Genomic DNA, 17,328 nt, shown 5'->3' with positions numbered 1-17,328 from the left:
AAGTCAAATTGGGGGTGTGAACCAAAGTAACTTCTCCTGCCTCTGCTGCTCACACTTCTTTCCTGCTCTAGAAAAAGCACAGACCAGACTACAAACTGAAAGCCCACAAAATATTACTGCAAAACCTTTCTTTAAAATTTAGATCTAAAAGTTGGTGTAGTTTCCAGTTTCTTCCCTTCAGTCACCTTCCCCATTCAGGTCCCTACCCTCACACACACCCTTTCCTTCCCCAAACTCCTTTGTTCAACAGAAAAAAAAAAAAAAATAGAAAAGCACCCACAGAAAAATGGTGCTATCTCACCCCATCTGTCCTTAATTTCCCCCCCAGATTCACTTCTTTGCAACCCTCTTTTAAGGCAGCCCAGCCACCAGACAGTGGGGGCTGCAAAAGGATCACAAGCCAGGCATTGGAATGGTTGAACTCAGCCTCATTGGGACCTGCACTGCTTAGGAATGGGATGGAGGAATAGGGCAGCATCACCACTTCCAATCCCTCCAGCTTGACCTTTGTACCATGAAGCTGCTCTTCTGGGCCCCCCATTCCCACACAGCAACTTTCTGGCCCCAGGAAAGAATGGCACCATCCTGCTTTAATTCAGTCCTCTTTTTTTAAGAGTTGTCAGGCACTGTGGGCTCTCTAAGACCTCTGCCCCAGCACTTCAGCAAGTTCCTCTTTCACTCTGTCAAGTCAGTGGGTGGCTTAGAGGTGCAGAGCTACACCTGCTTCCTCTGGAGAGCCACGTCCCCTCTGTCCTGCTGCAGTGGGTACAGCAGGCTGTGGGTTCTCTGGCAGCTCAATCATGCTCCTCACTGATGTTTTGCAGTGTCCAGAGACAGGCTGTCTTGGAGCTTGGAGCTCCCACACCCACTGGGAGCAAGACTGGTGGGATTTCAAGGACTTGCAACAGGTCAGAGACAGATCTGCCTGTGCACTGGGGAAGCACCCTAGCATCATCCATCTGTGTCACCTCCAGGATGTCCCAGCTTCCAGGGAAGGAAATACCAGTTCATCTAAATCCTAAACATCATGGATTTGTATTCAGGCAGATGAACCTATCCCGAGGAGGGTGAGGGGGTATGAAGCATTTAAAAGGAGAGACCCAAAGAGAAAAGCTGAGCCATGCTGGGCTGTGACAGAAGTATCTCCAGTTGCTGGATTCAGGCTGCCAACAAAAGACTCTTCCTCACCAAGGAGCCCTTCCTCTTCCTCCTCCCACCAGAGCAGAGACTGGGTGCCTAGCACCTCAAGAGCCATGGCTTATCTATGAGGTGTGATGGTGCTACTGGGAGAAGGAAAACTAGAAGCAGCTTCTACTGCCAGAAGAAATCTCCATCAACTTCCACAAGAAGCGAACTCTGAAGAACAAGTGAGGCTCTGACTCTGGCCCCTGCAGAGCTGGGACCACAGGAGTTACACACAAGACTTCTCCAAGCCTCTTTACATCACTCAGAGAAATACAGTACCTGGCAGTGTGAGCTCAGAATACAGGAAGTAGAAGCTCGCTGAAAATACAGACGCTAAAAGCTGTTCAGGCAGGCAGTGCCAAGTCTCATTCTTCATGTAAGAGAGCTCCCTCTAGGTCAAACACTCGGGTATTTCAGAGCCATCGCTCGTTTGGGATCCCATGCTCGGACCTGATCCCTTTCTCTGGAGATGTGCCCGTCAGTCAGAAAGCCCACAGGCACCCCAGAAAATCTGTGGTTTGCTTTCCCCTTGCAATATTGCCTTCCTGCCGCGGGCACTGGCCACCCCTGCTATGTGTGTGACAAACACACGTGTGTGACATGTGCCCTCATGTGCCCAGAGCCACCGGTCCTCGGAACTTCACCCACCAGAGCAGCTCTGACCCCTGGATGCATTTAAAGCACATTGAGATGTGGCACTTGGGGACATACTTTCGTGGCAGATGTGGCACTGCTGAGTAAATTGTTGGACTCGATGATCTTACAGGTCTTTTCCACCCTAAGTGATTCTGTGACTCCATGATTACGGTATGTTCAGCTGGAGGCACACCGGGGAAGGAGTCAACCTGTAATTTCTCTAGCCCCAAACCCAATCTTTACCCTGCTTTGAAACACTGATGAATTATTCCACAAACTGATGAGCAAGGGGAGTTCAGAAGAGGCTTTCAAATTCACAGAGCTAGAAAAATCAGATGGAAAAGACTTAATGCTGGAAAATGCTGGACCGTTTCCCGCAGTGGGATCCCAGGGGCTGTGCACAAACTAGTTTTAAGCCTTGAAGTCTTTAATACAACTTCCTGTTTTATTTTTCTTTTACCTAGACTGGTATTTACTAATAAATATGCAGCTGGCTGTATACAGAACAGCAGGTAGCTCCCATTTACAGCTGTATATAACTGACTGCAGCATTCAACACCCTCACTCTGCTATGCAGTATAATACTCACAATAAAACACACACCGTATTTGCAACTGTGTTCATGCTACTATTCTGGTACGTGACACACATTAAGAAACATATTCAGAACATAGAAAAGAATTTACCATTTACATAAAAAGGATGCACTGGGATTTTCAATAAGTTCCAGCATAATACAGTATCATTTTTATATCTTGTCTGCTCCCTTGGTCTTGCTGATTTAATACATTTTTTCTCTTTATAACCAGAAATCTATAGGTTGTATATGGATTTTCTTAAACCTAATATATGGTGTCAGTGTGTATTTATAAAACTTTAACATAGAAATGTAACAATTGTCAGAATGACTTAATCCAAGGGCCATCCAGGCCAATATCCTGTCTGCAGCAGTTTTTGCCATTAATATGGATTAGGCAGACAATACAGTTTGATACAACCTAGTTTTAAAACCACGTTAGTGGTAATACTACTGCCTTGTGTATAAATGGTTATAGAGCAGAGAGTGCAGAGAAATAGCATCATCCCTATAGGGCAGGGGGGGAAACTGAGGCCGGGGATATGGGGATTTTTTCACATGTATAAAGAGATATTATATTTATATACACATAAAACTTGATGGAGATTATATATAACGAGGAGCTGTCTGGAGCCCCAGATAGCAGCATCACCCACTCCAGCCCTTTCATCCCGCCATGTGTCCCTGGCTGCACCAAAAGAAGGGTCACAAGCCTGGGGGATGTTGCCCTGGGAAGAGTTAATGGTGGAGGTCTCAAATCCAAGCGCTGCAGGTGTCTGCTTTTAATTCTTTGCTGCTCTTCTCCCAAACAGCCCAAGGATTTCCACCCTCCCTCTTTCTCTTTTACAAATGAGTGTTTAACATAAGAAGAGAAGCAAGAGGAGCCAGGGCAGCCGGGAGATCTCCTACAGCCCTTTCTAGGCAACCTGAGCAGGCGGGAAAAGGCAGCTGGCTGGAGCCCAGCGAGAGAGCAGGGACCATGGGAAGAGTCTTCTCACATCTGGTTAAGTACTGCTAAACCCTCCGACGAGCTGCCTAATTATTACAACACTTCTGCCGAAAAATTAATGTGCTTGGCCGTCTGCACTGGGGCAGAAAGGGTAGGAAAGCAGCTGTCAGGATGCAGGCAGCGATGGGAGCACCAAGGAAAGAGGTTTGCAGCACAAGAGCGCAAGAGAAGGGCAGGGAAGCTCTGCCTGCAGGGACCCCGCTGGGAAAACAGCCTTCTCCCTGCTTCTTTTTGCTGCATGGCCCCCAGGAGAGGACAGCCAACAGAGTTGTTAATCTAGCAACAACAGCCCTTGTAAAGAGCTCAGCAGTGATGCCCTGCTTACCAAAATCAACAGAACAATCTGCCAGCAGCTCAAAACAGAGACAGTCCTCCCAAGGACCCAACAGCAGGGCCAGCAACGACACCCAGGACACTGAGGTCCCTTCTGCCTGGCCTTTGCTCGCTTTTCCTTCTTGCTGAGCCCTCATTTCAGTAACTTCCAGAAAATTCAAGTGTGGCATTTTATTTCTGCAGGTCTCTATACGAGCTGTAGGTACAGTAGCAGGGAGGTAGCATCATTCATATGCACATCCCTATTCACTTGTTTCTGCCACAACCAGTTAAAAAAGGCAGCAGAGAAGACAGCAGGGTCCTGCCCCCCCCCCCAGCTCAGCCATCTCTGTGTCAGGTTTGTGGGTAAGCCTCTTTCTGCTATAGCTGTGCTGGGATTAATCTCTCTCCCTAGACAAAAAGGTGGGCTTATTTCCCAAGAGGTGTCCAAGTACACCCAGAGAGCTCGGCGAAAGCAGCAGCCTGCTGGGTGCCTTTTACCCACAGACATTTGATGAAATTAATGACACACAAGTAAGTATAAAGGCTAAGACAAATAGAACTGGCAACAACTTGAACCTTTGGCCTGTCCTTTGAAAGTCTCTGGCAAGTCTCAAATCTTCTTGATCTGCTCACTAAAAGGATGACTGTCCCACAATTATTTTCCAAGCATTTGTTGGCAAGTTGTAGGAGGAAAAAGGCATTTCACTGAAGCTGTTAGTACAAAAGCTCAACTCCAGCCAGGGGCTGGACTCCACTTCAAATTATAATATTTTAAGTACCTGAAAATAAATATTTTGTCAGCTGCTGAGAATTAAGAAGTAGCTTCGACCTTTCAGAGAGGGGAACCCTGCAGAGAGCGGCGAGGCTCAGAGTGTTAGTTGCAAAACAAGCTCTGCCTGAGCCATTCAACCTGTCTAGAGCACACACAGCCTCCCCTCCCATACTCCCAGCTCCCTGCAAGCTGCCCAGAGCCTCTGGGGCACTACAGGCTATCCTGCACCCAGCAGCTCCTTCCCAGGCAGGAAATCTGCTGACAAAAGGGACTGGAGCAGCACTTTACTATAAACTGGGTGCTACAAGTAAACTGAGCATCCTTGAGATGGCAATAGCAGAGTGACCAGTCCACTCCCCTGCTGCTCGCTGGTGCTGTTGTGTCATATTGTACCACTCACAGACTTAGGAATTTTGTCCACAAGGATTAAAAATACTGACTTTTGTTTTGTAAAATCTGACTGTGACCAAGCACCTGGGTAGATGTACCCACCACCCTGTCACCCCATCACCTCTAAGACCTCTGAGCCACAGTGAGCACTGTTTGTATTCCAGCAAAGCAAAAGGAACCCACACAAAGCAGGAGATCTCTGTTTTTCCAGCAGAGCTCAAGGAGTTAAATCCCTCTCCCTTCCCCCCCATCTTTCTGCCTTTGGCCTTTAGATCAGCCCTGGTTGCCAATGAGGACTCATCGAAACACCACCAGGCTGGGCCTGTCAGGAAGGAAACCAGCGCGTCCAGAGTTTTGTTGTTCTAAAGACTTTTTTTTAAATTTTATTTTACTGCTCAGGAAGGAAGCCAGAGCTTGCGCTTCACTCCAAGAATGTTGATTACTCATCCTTCCCTGCATTATTTCTTTTATCTCTCGCTTTTATCTACCTTACTCCAAATTTTTACCCCAAATTCTTTCTCTACAATTCCTAGCCACTGATTTCAGCTGTTCATCCAAGTTGCATTTAAAAAAAAAATATTTGGCAACTGTTTCCTCAGGAAAAAATCCCATTTGTCATGTTTATTTAACAAGCCTCCATCCCTCCCCCTACGCAGCCTTTTCAATCCAGACACCATGGTTATGACCACTGCTCAAGGATCTGGGCACTACAAAACACGACCACAACAACCCTCAGCTGGAAAATATCATAATCCCTGCTTTAGAGACAGACGATGAGAAATTACTCTGCTTGTCCAAGGTCAATAGAGTCCACAGCACAAGCACAACCTATGCTCAGGGCTTTGCCCAGGCAGCCCTTCCCTCTTCCTGCTCCGCATGGCTGCAAGGATTAGGCACGCTCAGCTCTGCCAATAACTGTGTCCTTCATTCTCAATACCTCCCCACCAGTCAAGCTAGAAACGAGCAACACAAGTAAGAGAATTGGTATGTGACGAGTTGATGACACATTTCCTTAGATGCAGAAAAATGTGGGTCCTGGATCACTCAAGTGTCAGTGAGCCACCTGAGTACATAGCAGAGGGACTATCAGCAAGTGGTGTCTAACTGCCTTCTCCTCCCAGGCTCTGCAAAATCCATCACACCACCCGGGGGTTTCCTTTTCTTCTTTGCCCAGGTGCAGCTAACAAGCCAGACACAACTGGCAACATCTGGGAGAACACACACACAGATGTTTCTCATTGACACCATAACCTTCCCCAGCCTTCACCAGCACGTGCCCATGCCCCAGGGTGGGCGCCCATGTGGGAGACACACATTGGGTCCTCACAGTGCTCCCAAAGAGATGACCAAAGGTGAAGCTTTTTTTTTAAGCTTAAGTTTCTTTCTTCCTTGAGATGTGCCACAAACCTGGGAGCTGATCTGGGTAACACCATAAACAGCTTCCCCAGGCTCTTACACCCACAACATCTCTGTTACACGCGAGTGAAGCCAATGCAAGTTCTCTCTGCCCAGCTCTGTCTTGCTCTAGTACAATCCTCCCCTGTTTCCACAGTTAACTCATTGTTTTCATTTTAAGAGGGGAAAATAACGAGATGGTGGGAACATTACTTCTGGCTGACGGAGACAGAGATCTGCAGACTTTCATGGCTTACTTTTTCCAGTATATCCTAGTCCTGATCCAAATATCATCATACTTATTTCAGTCCTGGACCAAATGTGGGACTGGACACAACACATTGGCCAAATTAAGACAGAAATAACTTAGAGCATTTTTCTACTTCACACTCTCTCTAACACCTCTTGCTGACATTAAATTTCTGGTCTGCAGATGCCCTGCTCCCCACACTACTGAATGTCCCTGTGCCTTCAACACAGCTTCCCTGAACACGTTAGTCCCAAATCTGCAGCGAAGGCAGGCTGCCCATCACCTCCCCCCTTCCAAAATCAAAACAGCTCTTTGAGAGCAACACTTGTGCACAAACCTAAATATGCAGAAAGGAAGGAGCAGCACAGACGGCAGCAACCAGTCCCAAGGAGCAGAGCTGGCAGGAGCAATGCCAGCTGTCCTGTACAGGCTGCATGCTGAGCAAAGTGCAAATCTGAGGGCAAAGAAGCAGGGCTGTAAGAGTTTGACTGCCCATTCTCCCCTTCTCTCATCCAAGGGGCACCTCCTGATGTATGAATCCACTCAGGCTGGCAACTTTTTGATTGTAACCATTAAGTTCCTCTGCTCCTTTTCAGCACAGGGTTATCCAGGTCACTGATTGCTCCTTCATCTCCCCAGCAAAAAAAAAAAAAAAACAAAAAGCATCAGTGGTCAAGCTGCCTCCTCAGGAAAGCTGAAGACAAGTGATCAGGAGGTAAAAGCTGTCACCCTGGCTAAGGACTTTGCTAGAGGCCTATATCCCACCTCAAGTGCTGGAAATATGAAGTGAGGCTGGTTTGCAGTCAGAAGAATAAACAGGGGAAGGAAATGAGCTTCTGCAGCTCCCTCGATGGTGCTGTGGAGTTTGGATCCCTCTGACCTGCACTGATATCCAGCTCCCAGGCCTTCCACCCATCCACAGCCATGGCGAGATGGCCCTTGTGAGATTCCCCGCGCTGCAAACACTGACAGGGAGACAAGGCTCCCTCTCGCCTGCGCAGGCCAAAGGTTGGGCTGGGTGCGGGGCAGCTCTGCTGTAGCACGGCCAGGCCACCCTGATAAGGCTTTCACTCACCCAGCCAGAGGTGCAGCACCCAGGGTGTCACTCACCCTCCTCCTCTCCACTCACAAACACCCTCTCATCACCTCCTGAACAACGTGGGAGCTCACCTGGGGCCTGCGGGAGGGAATTTTGTGGAGCATCCCCCCGAACAGGACTGACTCCTAAAGAAATCTTCAATATTGAAAGCCAAGTTGGAGAACAAGGCAGAGCTGTGATCTGGTACTGGGTCTCTTCCCATCCCTGGTCTCTTCTCATCCCTGCACAACTGCCAAGTAGGCTCTCTGCAATGAGGGATGATTATCCTATGCCTCCTGATAGCGAGGGATGCTACAGGACAGACAATTTCACATTCTAAATGGCTTTGCAAGTTGTTTCCTAAAGTGCATGAAAACAATATAAAAATCAGATGAAAAGGTTGAGCCCTTTTTAATTAAAAACACCTTAATTTAAATCAAAGTCCCAAAAATTCCAGTAGGAAGAAATGGATCCTTCAGGGCAGTGCCCTTTTACTTGTTGCTCTGTTTACAAAACCAATTGCTTTTGGGGAGGCTGTCACAGGGAGCCTTCACCCCAGCTGCTCTTCCCAGTGCTTTCTGATTTAGTTTCCATACAAGTGCCAGGAAGCATTCACCTGCCTCCCAAAGAACAAGCCCGTGCTTGGGGAGCCAGCCCTGCCAGCCAGCCCAGCTGGATGTGTCCTGCCAGCCTTGCCCTGTCCAGGGCTGTGGCACTGCACATTGAGAAAGCCCAGGTAACACTGAAGGATTGCACCTGAGAAAAGCTCATGTGCAGAAGCTCTTGGGTCCTTCTAAATTGAAAACTTCTTGTGGTTACTCTGGCAAGATATAGTTAAGATTCAGCTGCTGGGGGATACCAAGGACACAGTTTCCAGCTCTTCCTTTTAGGGGCATCCAGAGACGCTTGGTGCCTTCCTTTTCCTACTTCAGAGCAGCCCAGGATTCACAAGAAAAAGCACAAAACACATTCTTGCTCTGCAGTTCAGTGAGAAAGCTGAATTCTGAAGTTAGCAAGAAATGGAGGTTCTAAAGCAATACTGATTAGAAACTATGTCCCAAGTGAGGAAAAATACGATGGAAGTGGCCCACACCTGAACTCCACAAGCAGTTTTGCTTTCAGCAGGACTCCCTCCCATGTTATCTGTGTTTAGGACAATAAACCTCTCCTTGCTTTGCTCCTCTTCAGCATTGTTTTTCCCCCTCTTCTGTTGCTCAGGCCACTGCTGCAATTCAAGATACCAACAAATGGTCAAAGGACAGAAGAAAGTGACGGCTAAGAAGAACTCTCAGATTATCATGACCACCCTCATGTTTTTAAAAGACAGAACAAAGATGAAATGGACAGATACAGATAGTACCAATCCCAGCAGTACTTTTTCAGCCAGAGTTTTCCTTGACTTGAGGGCTGAGTCAATCTGGCCAGCAAATACCCAATACCTGACCAACAGCAGGAAAATAATTCAGTAGTAAAAAAAACTGAATTCATGGTGATGAATTTGTCCCAAATACTGTCACCTGTGAGTTTCTGTACTCAGGCCAGCTAAGCCAAGCAGGCAAACAATGATTCTGCATGAAAGGGGAGAAAGAGACATATACAGTTTACATGTGTAGATTTACAAAGATGCACATGCCCTTTTCCAGAGGATACTGTAAAGGAATCTGATCCTGTATTAAATTTCCCAAATAGAAATCCATTATTTCTGAAGAATTTCAATTGCTCTGCATAGCTGAAAAATGTCCTCAAAAGTCTCCAAATCTGCTATTCCACCCTGAAGAAGAGAGGTGAAACATTCACAGGCTATCAGGCACATTGACATGATAGAAGACCACCAGTGACATGAACCAGAGGATAAAAATCATCACAATTTGCTATCAATGGCTGCTTTTCTTGGAATACGGTATTAAAAGGAAACAACTTCATTCCCACTATGAATTTGCATTAGAAATCCATAATAAAAATAAAGCTTAATATTATACAAATGGGTACAGTTCTCTATAGTGCTCTTGATGCAGATTAAGGTTAGACAGATTTTAGATGACAGTTATTTACCTCAGTCTAGCACCATGTATGCACAAAAAGAATTTATTTTATAGCTGCAGATATTAGCCAGAAAAAAGAGATGAGAGGAAATCTTACAGTCTCACGTAAAATATAATTATGTCTGTTTTCTACTCCTTGGAAGGCAAACAAAGAGAAAAAAATGAATCTGCTGCTAGCATTTAATGGGACTTGTCTAAATGATATCAAACAAATAACAACCAGCAGCAATTCACTAACACCTTCACTTCTGTTTTTTTCATTGGGGAATTCCAGAAACATTAAGACCTTGTCGCCTTGAACACTTTCAGTCCTACAGAGCAGGATTAGGCCCGTGCATGAGTATGCCTCTTTCTTTCAAGACCTTCAAAATATCAAGGAAAGGAAAATAAATCACAGAGGCACTAATGCTGATTCTCTCTCTCCTGAAATGTTCGCCTTCCCCCTGCTTCTTCCCATTCCTTATGCAATCACCACCAATCAACCAGGAAACTGTTGCTAACTCTCGAATTTTGCAAGTTAGCAAGTAAAATAATAAAACAATGTTTTAACTGTCAGAGATCCTGGCTTGCAAAGTGCACTTTGGTCATTTCCTTTAATAACTGTAGTTTAGCAGTAATGATTTATAATAGTTCATAATATTCTACTAACTGTACTATATTAATAATACTAATACTTTGCCCTTGCCTAGCATCTTCTGTCAGAAGATATCAAAGCGGCACGCTCCGCTGTGAGGGAGGTATCGCTGCTCCCGCGTTAGGGATCGGGAAACCGTGACTCCAAGGCATGCCCGGGGTCAGGATTCCCGATCCCCAGCACAGCACGGCAGCCACCGAGTCTGCCTGCGCTTCTCCTGCCGCAATCCTCTGACAGCAGTCCTCGTCTGATCGATGGGGCTGAAGATTTAATGTGATTCATTCCTTCTCGAAAAGCGAGGTTTGGCCAGTGGTTTGGGGGCCGTGGTTTTGATGGGAAATACTGAGAAAGGTGGGGGGGTTTCCCTGCAATTGTACAGTAAGTACCCTCCTGCCAGCATCCAGGCACACAGGGCAAAAGAGGAGCGATAAATATTTACTGCGTCCGTGCCCGTCTCTCCAGCAGGAGATGGATAAATATAACATTTCTGTGTTGCTCAGCACTCTGAAGACAGGGGTTACACCAGCTCCCGGGGAAGTCCAGAAAGGAAGAGAGGGGGAACGAGGCATCTCTGGCATGGCAGAGATGACATGAAGGCTGGCCGGATGGCAGCGGCTGCATGGGGAAACATTTTGGAGGAGAAAACAGCCCCAGCCCTCCCCCTCAAACGATCAATTAAAAGCCATCCTTCTGCTGAGAGTGGGCGAGGACAGCAAATGAGGGCTGCGAGGAGCAGCGCCCGGCCGGGGTCTGCATGACAATTGTTGGGAAGGGGAGGCCGGGGGAGGCAGCCCTATCCCTCCTCTCACCATGGTGATTAGGTATTCCGAGTGCGCCAGATAGCCCCAAATAACAGAAAGAGAAATATAAACTGGAGACCGGCAGATCCAAGGGAGGCCAGATGGCCCCGCAGCCGGCAGGGGCTGCTCCCATCCAGCCCTTTCCCACTTTTAACTGTTCAAACATTTCGTTATCCCGACAAGACAATTAAGCCGAACAGCACGGAAAGGAGTCTCGGCAACAGTTTGCAGAAGGAGAGGGAAGGTTGTTGCCAGAAAAGCAGGAAAAGGAGGTGATTGCTGCATGCTCCAAGACCTCCATGCAGCACACTTTACTCCACAAGGATGGTGTGTATTTGGTGGAGCAACAGGGATGGATGCATGGCCGTCATCCCTGCTACTGCCCATCTGCCTGCCCAGCCCTTCCAAAATTCCACTGTTGCTTCTTCACTTGTACATCGCACAGGGCACTGCACAACAGAAAGAAACATTCCACTTGATTTAGTTCATTATTTCACAAGCAGATTTAAACTTGTGATTTCCCATGATCGTAGCTGAATATGATTTAGCGACAAAGCATCACTTCACATTAGACCCCAAATTTTACCAGCCTTGGAAGTGGTGCATCCCAGAGGGAAGAGTTGTGAGCAATGGATGTGTGGACATGTGCATTCTCCCTCCAATCCATTGTTCCGCCACAAAAAACCAAAACCCTCTTCCCCCCAGCACATGTACATAGAAACACACAGCTCTCTACATAGGTCATAACACAAATCCCAGCACGGGTCTGAGCAGGTGGGTGACTGCACAGACAGCCCTGATCTGATTTCCAAAGCACCACATTACTCAGGAATTCATGCTGTGGTCATCATAGCCCTGATGTCCATCACCTGAAGTGCAATTTACATTTGATCAATAACAAACCAGTTGTTTCAAAAAGAAAACTAACTCCATGCTAGAGATGTTCTTTAAAACCCAAAAGTGTAACAAAGAGCTCACAAATACATCACACAACTTCTCCTGCAGACAAGAAATCAGTTGCAGCACAAACAATGTCCAAGGTGAAATATGATTATCAAAAATAATAATAATCAAAATAATGTTAATATAATCACTCCTGCTACCCTCAGCAGACCCAAGGAATGAGCAAGGATCCCAGCCTGCTCCCAACTCAATGTTCATCTCCTGGGCACAGCAGGAGCTGGGCAAGGGCCACCAGCAGAAGCAGGGAAACTGAGACTTGGAGAGCCAGACTCTGGCCAGAGGATGGAAACTGAATCAGTGGCCAAGATGTAGAAGATCACCTTCACACCACTAGTCACAGACAACACGTGATGGAGACCAAGCAGCAGACAGTAATGGGAAACCATCTTCTGTGGTCCCAGGGAGGCTGGGGGCACGGGCTGCCCTGCAGGGATGGCAGAGGTCTCTGCTCTGACAAGGTCCAGCTCTTTGCCAGGAGGTCCCACTTTGGCACTGACCTCTGCCTGCCACTTTGTGGGAAAGCAATGCCACAGGAACTGGGTACTATGACTGAAGGACATTGAGACACGTTTTATTAGAAGTAAAAAAGCAGGAATCTTTTTTTCCTCTGATTTTAAAATAGGGCTATAGATCTCTTTTGCAGAAAGGAACATGCCATTTATTTCCACTCCTAGGAATCTCAATTATTGTATGCTTATTAAAGCAAACCCATAAAATATGTCTTCCAGTGCCTTTAACACATGCTTTACAAGAAGCTCCTAAACTCTAACAAATGACATTATTTTTCTCAGTAAGCACCTAAGGGAATGGGCCCATCCAGTACAAGGTAAGTCTGCTTATCCCTGGAAAGGCTCCACTTTTCCTCATGTTCCCTGTATACTCCATCCCTCTGGATGTCCTGAATACTCACATTTTACAGCAAGAGACAACTTACCTAAATGCAGACATCTCAGCCCAATTTGCTGATTAACAGAGAGTGCAGTCCCACCCGAAAGCACCTTAAAGATGTTGTCCCTCTGTGGGATGCCTGCTATGGGTCCAAGCGCCATCCTGCTCTAAAAGTAAGGGATGGTTTATGCAAAGGGCTGAGCAACCTCTACTGCATGAACATATCTCTTATGGGGCCAGGTGCCAATCTGGAATACTCTGGAACATATTACAAATAATTTTACTGAATTCTGTGAATTTCTTCCACTAGTGAAAGCAGGCTGAGACTTTCCTCCCATGCTGCAGAGGACTAAATAAGCACCTTCCAAACACTCTTTGACGTGCAATTGCCTCACTTTGATCCTTGTTTTCTTGCAAAGCCTTCCAAGCAAAAACCTATTTTTCAGGGAAATTAAAACTCAGTGATTACATTTTTATTTGAAAAAAAAAGGGGGGTGAGGAAGGAGTTTGCCTGGAAAATCACCATTTAAGCTACGAGGTGAAATAAATATTTTAATGATCTATTCAAGAAAGGCTCCTGTACAGTGGAACAGAAGACCACACAGGGCAATCATAGTAATTCAGCTTCCATGTAACACAAACCCTTTCAGCAATCTGAAAAATACACCAAAACAGTGAAGCTCTGCAAACCTGAAAAGCACCCATTAGACATGGGAAGGTGTTGCTGATCTAAGAAAATTTTACAATTTTTCCTTGCAGTCATAGAAAAGCCTAATTACATTTTTACCTTGAAGCTACAGCCACCTACCTGCTCCATAAGGAGCACAAGTAGGCAGTTTTTACAGAGCGTTATGTTTAACAGTTACACAAGGAATCCACAAAACTCCTCGGAAACAACAAATCCCTAAAGTACACATTTCTACAGAAGCTTCAAAAATGTATCTGCAAATGCTAATGCAAAAGAGGATCACCATTCTATCTGCAATCTGCGATCTCTCAAATTCATCACTTCAGGAGTTTCTCTTTTCTGATGGCCAGCATCAAAGACCATTAGGATCCTCTAAAAGCTCCACAACTTGCTCTCAGCCTTCAGCAAACACACCTATACATGTGTATGCACACACCAAATAAACTCGCTGTCTTAATGGAGCGAAGCTTCCATCATGCAGTATCTATATGTGATGGGAATATGATACAGAGCCAACAGATGTATTTAGTATGCATCATCCAGGTAGCTACAGAAAAATTTTAATGTTGATGAAGTATCAGGGACGTTGCATTTGCCCTGCTCTACCGTGCAGAAAAGCATCTTAAAGAAATTTAACATGGTAACAAAAACAATACAACAAAACACCTTCCACTTCTGCCCAAGTTTCCCAAGCTGCCTGCAAAGTTTTTATTCCACTTCCTCTCCCTGGCAAGTCCCCTGCCACGGCCCTGGCAGCAGCACTGGCACTCGGTGTCAACCTGCCTGTGTCTGTGCAAAGCCCTGTCTGCTCCCAGCAGGAGCGGACCCGCGTTCGGCACACGCTCTTGGCAAAGGCGAGGCACGGCGATGGATGCGGATGCGTCTGTCTGTCCGCAGCTGTGCTCCATGTGGTCTAATTCATTTAACAGATTTACTTCTTTAAATGGGGTATCTGACAGGATTTTGCCAGCAAGATCCATAGCAGCTGATGTGCTCTAAATTCATTTAGCCAGCGGACCCTCTCCTCGGCTGCTATCTCTCGGAGTACTCTTTTGAGCAAGCTTCATTTTCCCAGCCAGGTTATATCGATAAGGGAAAGAGCATCCACAAAGATGTCTCTAAGCCTTGCAATCTCACCTGCCTCCCCCACGGATAATTATATTACCAGCTTCCACACATCCTCATACGCTCCCACCTACAGCCACTTTTCCTACAGACCCAAAAGGAGAGAGAGGAGATTCTGAACAATGAAAGGAGCTCACAGCACAAAAAGTAGCACGGTCGGGGGTGGATCAGAAGGAGAAGGGGGAGAGACACAAGAGATCACACCAGTACTGCAAGAAATACACGGCTCCTGCCATCAGTGGGAATTGTCCTACCCTCGCAAACGCCGACAATAAAAGACACACTTGCAGCATATTTCAAAACCAAAGAGCGATGGATTTAAAAGGCAGGTTGATTTTATGATGACTTTTATTGAAAAGGTACGCTGGGTTTAGGCAGATGTCTTTTAGCACTGGTAAGTTAGCACAGTGCCTAATTCAAGGAGACAGCCTGAGGAAGCAGCGCCGACAGGGGAGAGAGAGCCACAATGTCTCTATTACTCTCCTTGGTATCATAAAGGGGAGAAGAAAAATCACATCTGAAAGGGAGAGGAAGCAACGGTGCAGCAGGTTTTTGTTTAAAAGAAAAAAGTAATAATAAAAACAACAACAATAATAAAATTGTTTTCTATTAATAAAATTCAACAGAACAAAGGAGCCCATGTGAAAAGCAAACCACTCACTCCTTGATTACATGTCTGGGTTTACAGGAAAACTCTAATCATAAGTTAGTGCTCTTCCTTGGGGTACCACGCTCTGTTGACCCCAGACCACTCCCTATTGTGGGTCACCTCCCAGCTCTGCAAACCTGGAAGCCTGCCCTTCATGAAGACAGCTCTGCCCCTCTGTGTAGGCAACTCCACAAGGGACAAAGTGATGGGGGAACAGGGAGTTACAGTCATGAACAAGTGGACTGGGTTCCTTCAGTTCAATAACTGGCCTGCGAAAGAGCATATCACCTTTCAGTGGGCACCAAGATGGGGGAAACACTCAGGGAAGGCACATGATGCAGCAACTTACTGAATTGTAAAAACAATTTGTATTTGTCTTAAAGAAGGAGATCAGTGGCCAACAATATTCTAAAGTTAACCAGAGGAAAAGGTACTTTTGTCCTAAGCTGAGACATGAATTGTGATGGTCGGTAATGCGTTTGCTCTAAAAATGTGTGCATGAAGAAAAGGTCAGAAAGAAACACCTGAAGAAGAAGGGAGCACATGCTTGCTGCAAGATTTGTGAAAGTTCCTGGCTACACATTCCAGCTGCATCCCTCTTTACACATATACATGTACCAGCACCTACAGCCTCACACTGGTGCATGGACAGCTTTCTGCAAGGTCAACATCACCTCTCCAGCTATGTGCTGGAAGGTGAGTTTCCTTCAAGAGCACTTCACCTTAAAATCTGTCAATATCCTTTTGGAAGAACAAGGCAATATTGCATGGCTGAGCTCAGCAGGCAGGAAAGGCTGCTTTGCCTCAGCCTCCAGCAAGTCTCACAGCACTGTGGGGCAATCACCTGTTGCGTATCTCAACAAGGCACAATTAAAGAGCCACCAAGTCAACAGAGGTACTTACATCTGTCACTTCGGTCTTCAGGACTGGATGAGGTCTCACGGTCAGAAATGAGGCCAGAAACAGCAAATATCTTCTTCCCTGTATCATCAACTTTGAGGGAGCCAGGGGAGCTGGAGGGGAGCTGGGTGCCAAACTCGTACTCCTTCCCATCAGTGTCCGAGAAGCGCAGATGGGGTGAGTCAGTGTCGTGGCAGTTTTTCAGGCGCTTGGCCGGCGTAAAGGCTGACTGGTAGCTCTCCCGGTCTTCAGTGGATGCAAAGGGGCGGAAAGCCCCAACACCGCTGTGGTTCAACATACTGATTGGGGTGCAGTCCAGGTTGGGGGGTGCAAACTGGGGGTGAAGGTGAAGCAAGGATGGAGGAAAGTCACGGTTCGCAAATGCCCCCGGCACCCCGCCTTGGCGGTGATACATGGAGGCAAAAGTATATGAGCCATTGGTAAAGGGAATGTGCACGTCCTTATCTGCTGACACAGGGACCCCAAAAGGCCTCGGCTGCTGGCAGGGAATGGAAGCATCACGGCTGGCTTCGGCAGTGGAGGCGAGAACCATCAGTGCTGGGGAGGCCAGTGGGTTGGGGAGATAGGGTGAGTTCTCCATCTTGAATGCTGCCCGGTGTAAGTCCATCGGAGACTCTTTCCTCAGCAGGATCACAAGCAGAACGATCTTCCCCGGAAGGAAAGCAAAGCGATGCCTAGGAATGGAGCGGGGAAAATTACTGGAGCATCATCACCCTTTGAACACTGCAAGGAAACAGAAAGGGAAAGAAAACACAACCAATTAGGTTTCTGCACTCATTTCTCCGGGATGCTCCAGCAGCAGAGTGGCCACATGTGTTACAAGCCACCGGCCGGAGATGCGCCACTGTTCTCATTCAAGAAAATCAATAGACAACTTCACACACTAGTGGAGTCAGCCCTGGCCCTCCAGGTTAAAGGGTATCATCCAGTGCAGATGAATTAAAGGCAAACCAAACATAATAACATGCAGATTTAATAATGCACTAATAAAAAATATTCAGTCTACAATTA

The 17,328-nt window shown here is 46.6% G+C and overlaps 1 protein-coding gene across 2 annotated transcripts in view; it reads right to left on the bottom strand.

Annotated features, from left to right (window-relative positions):
* Positions 1-16,990, bottom strand: part of RNF220 (ring finger protein 220) — a 210,489-nt gene extending 193,499 nt beyond the window's left edge. Inside the window, exon 1 of one of the 2 annotated variants that reach the window (XM_036387777.2) lies at positions 16,300-16,990. In XM_036387777.2, coding sequence (XP_036243670.1) covers positions 16,300-16,924 — 625 coding nt within the window. In that variant the 5' untranslated portion in view covers positions 16,925-16,990. The remainder of the gene's footprint in view (positions 1-16,299) is intronic. The other variant, XM_036387778.2, reaches the window with a different exon arrangement.
* Between the last annotated feature and the right edge of the window lie 338 nt (positions 16,991-17,328).

This window comes from Molothrus ater, chromosome 9 (assembly GCF_012460135.2).
Source record: "Molothrus ater isolate BHLD 08-10-18 breed brown headed cowbird chromosome 9, BPBGC_Mater_1.1, whole genome shotgun sequence".
Taxonomy (NCBI): Eukaryota; Metazoa; Chordata; class Aves; order Passeriformes; family Icteridae; genus Molothrus; species Molothrus ater.
Note: the sequence above shows the minus strand (reverse complement) of the source record. Positions and strands in the feature narration are given on the sequence as shown.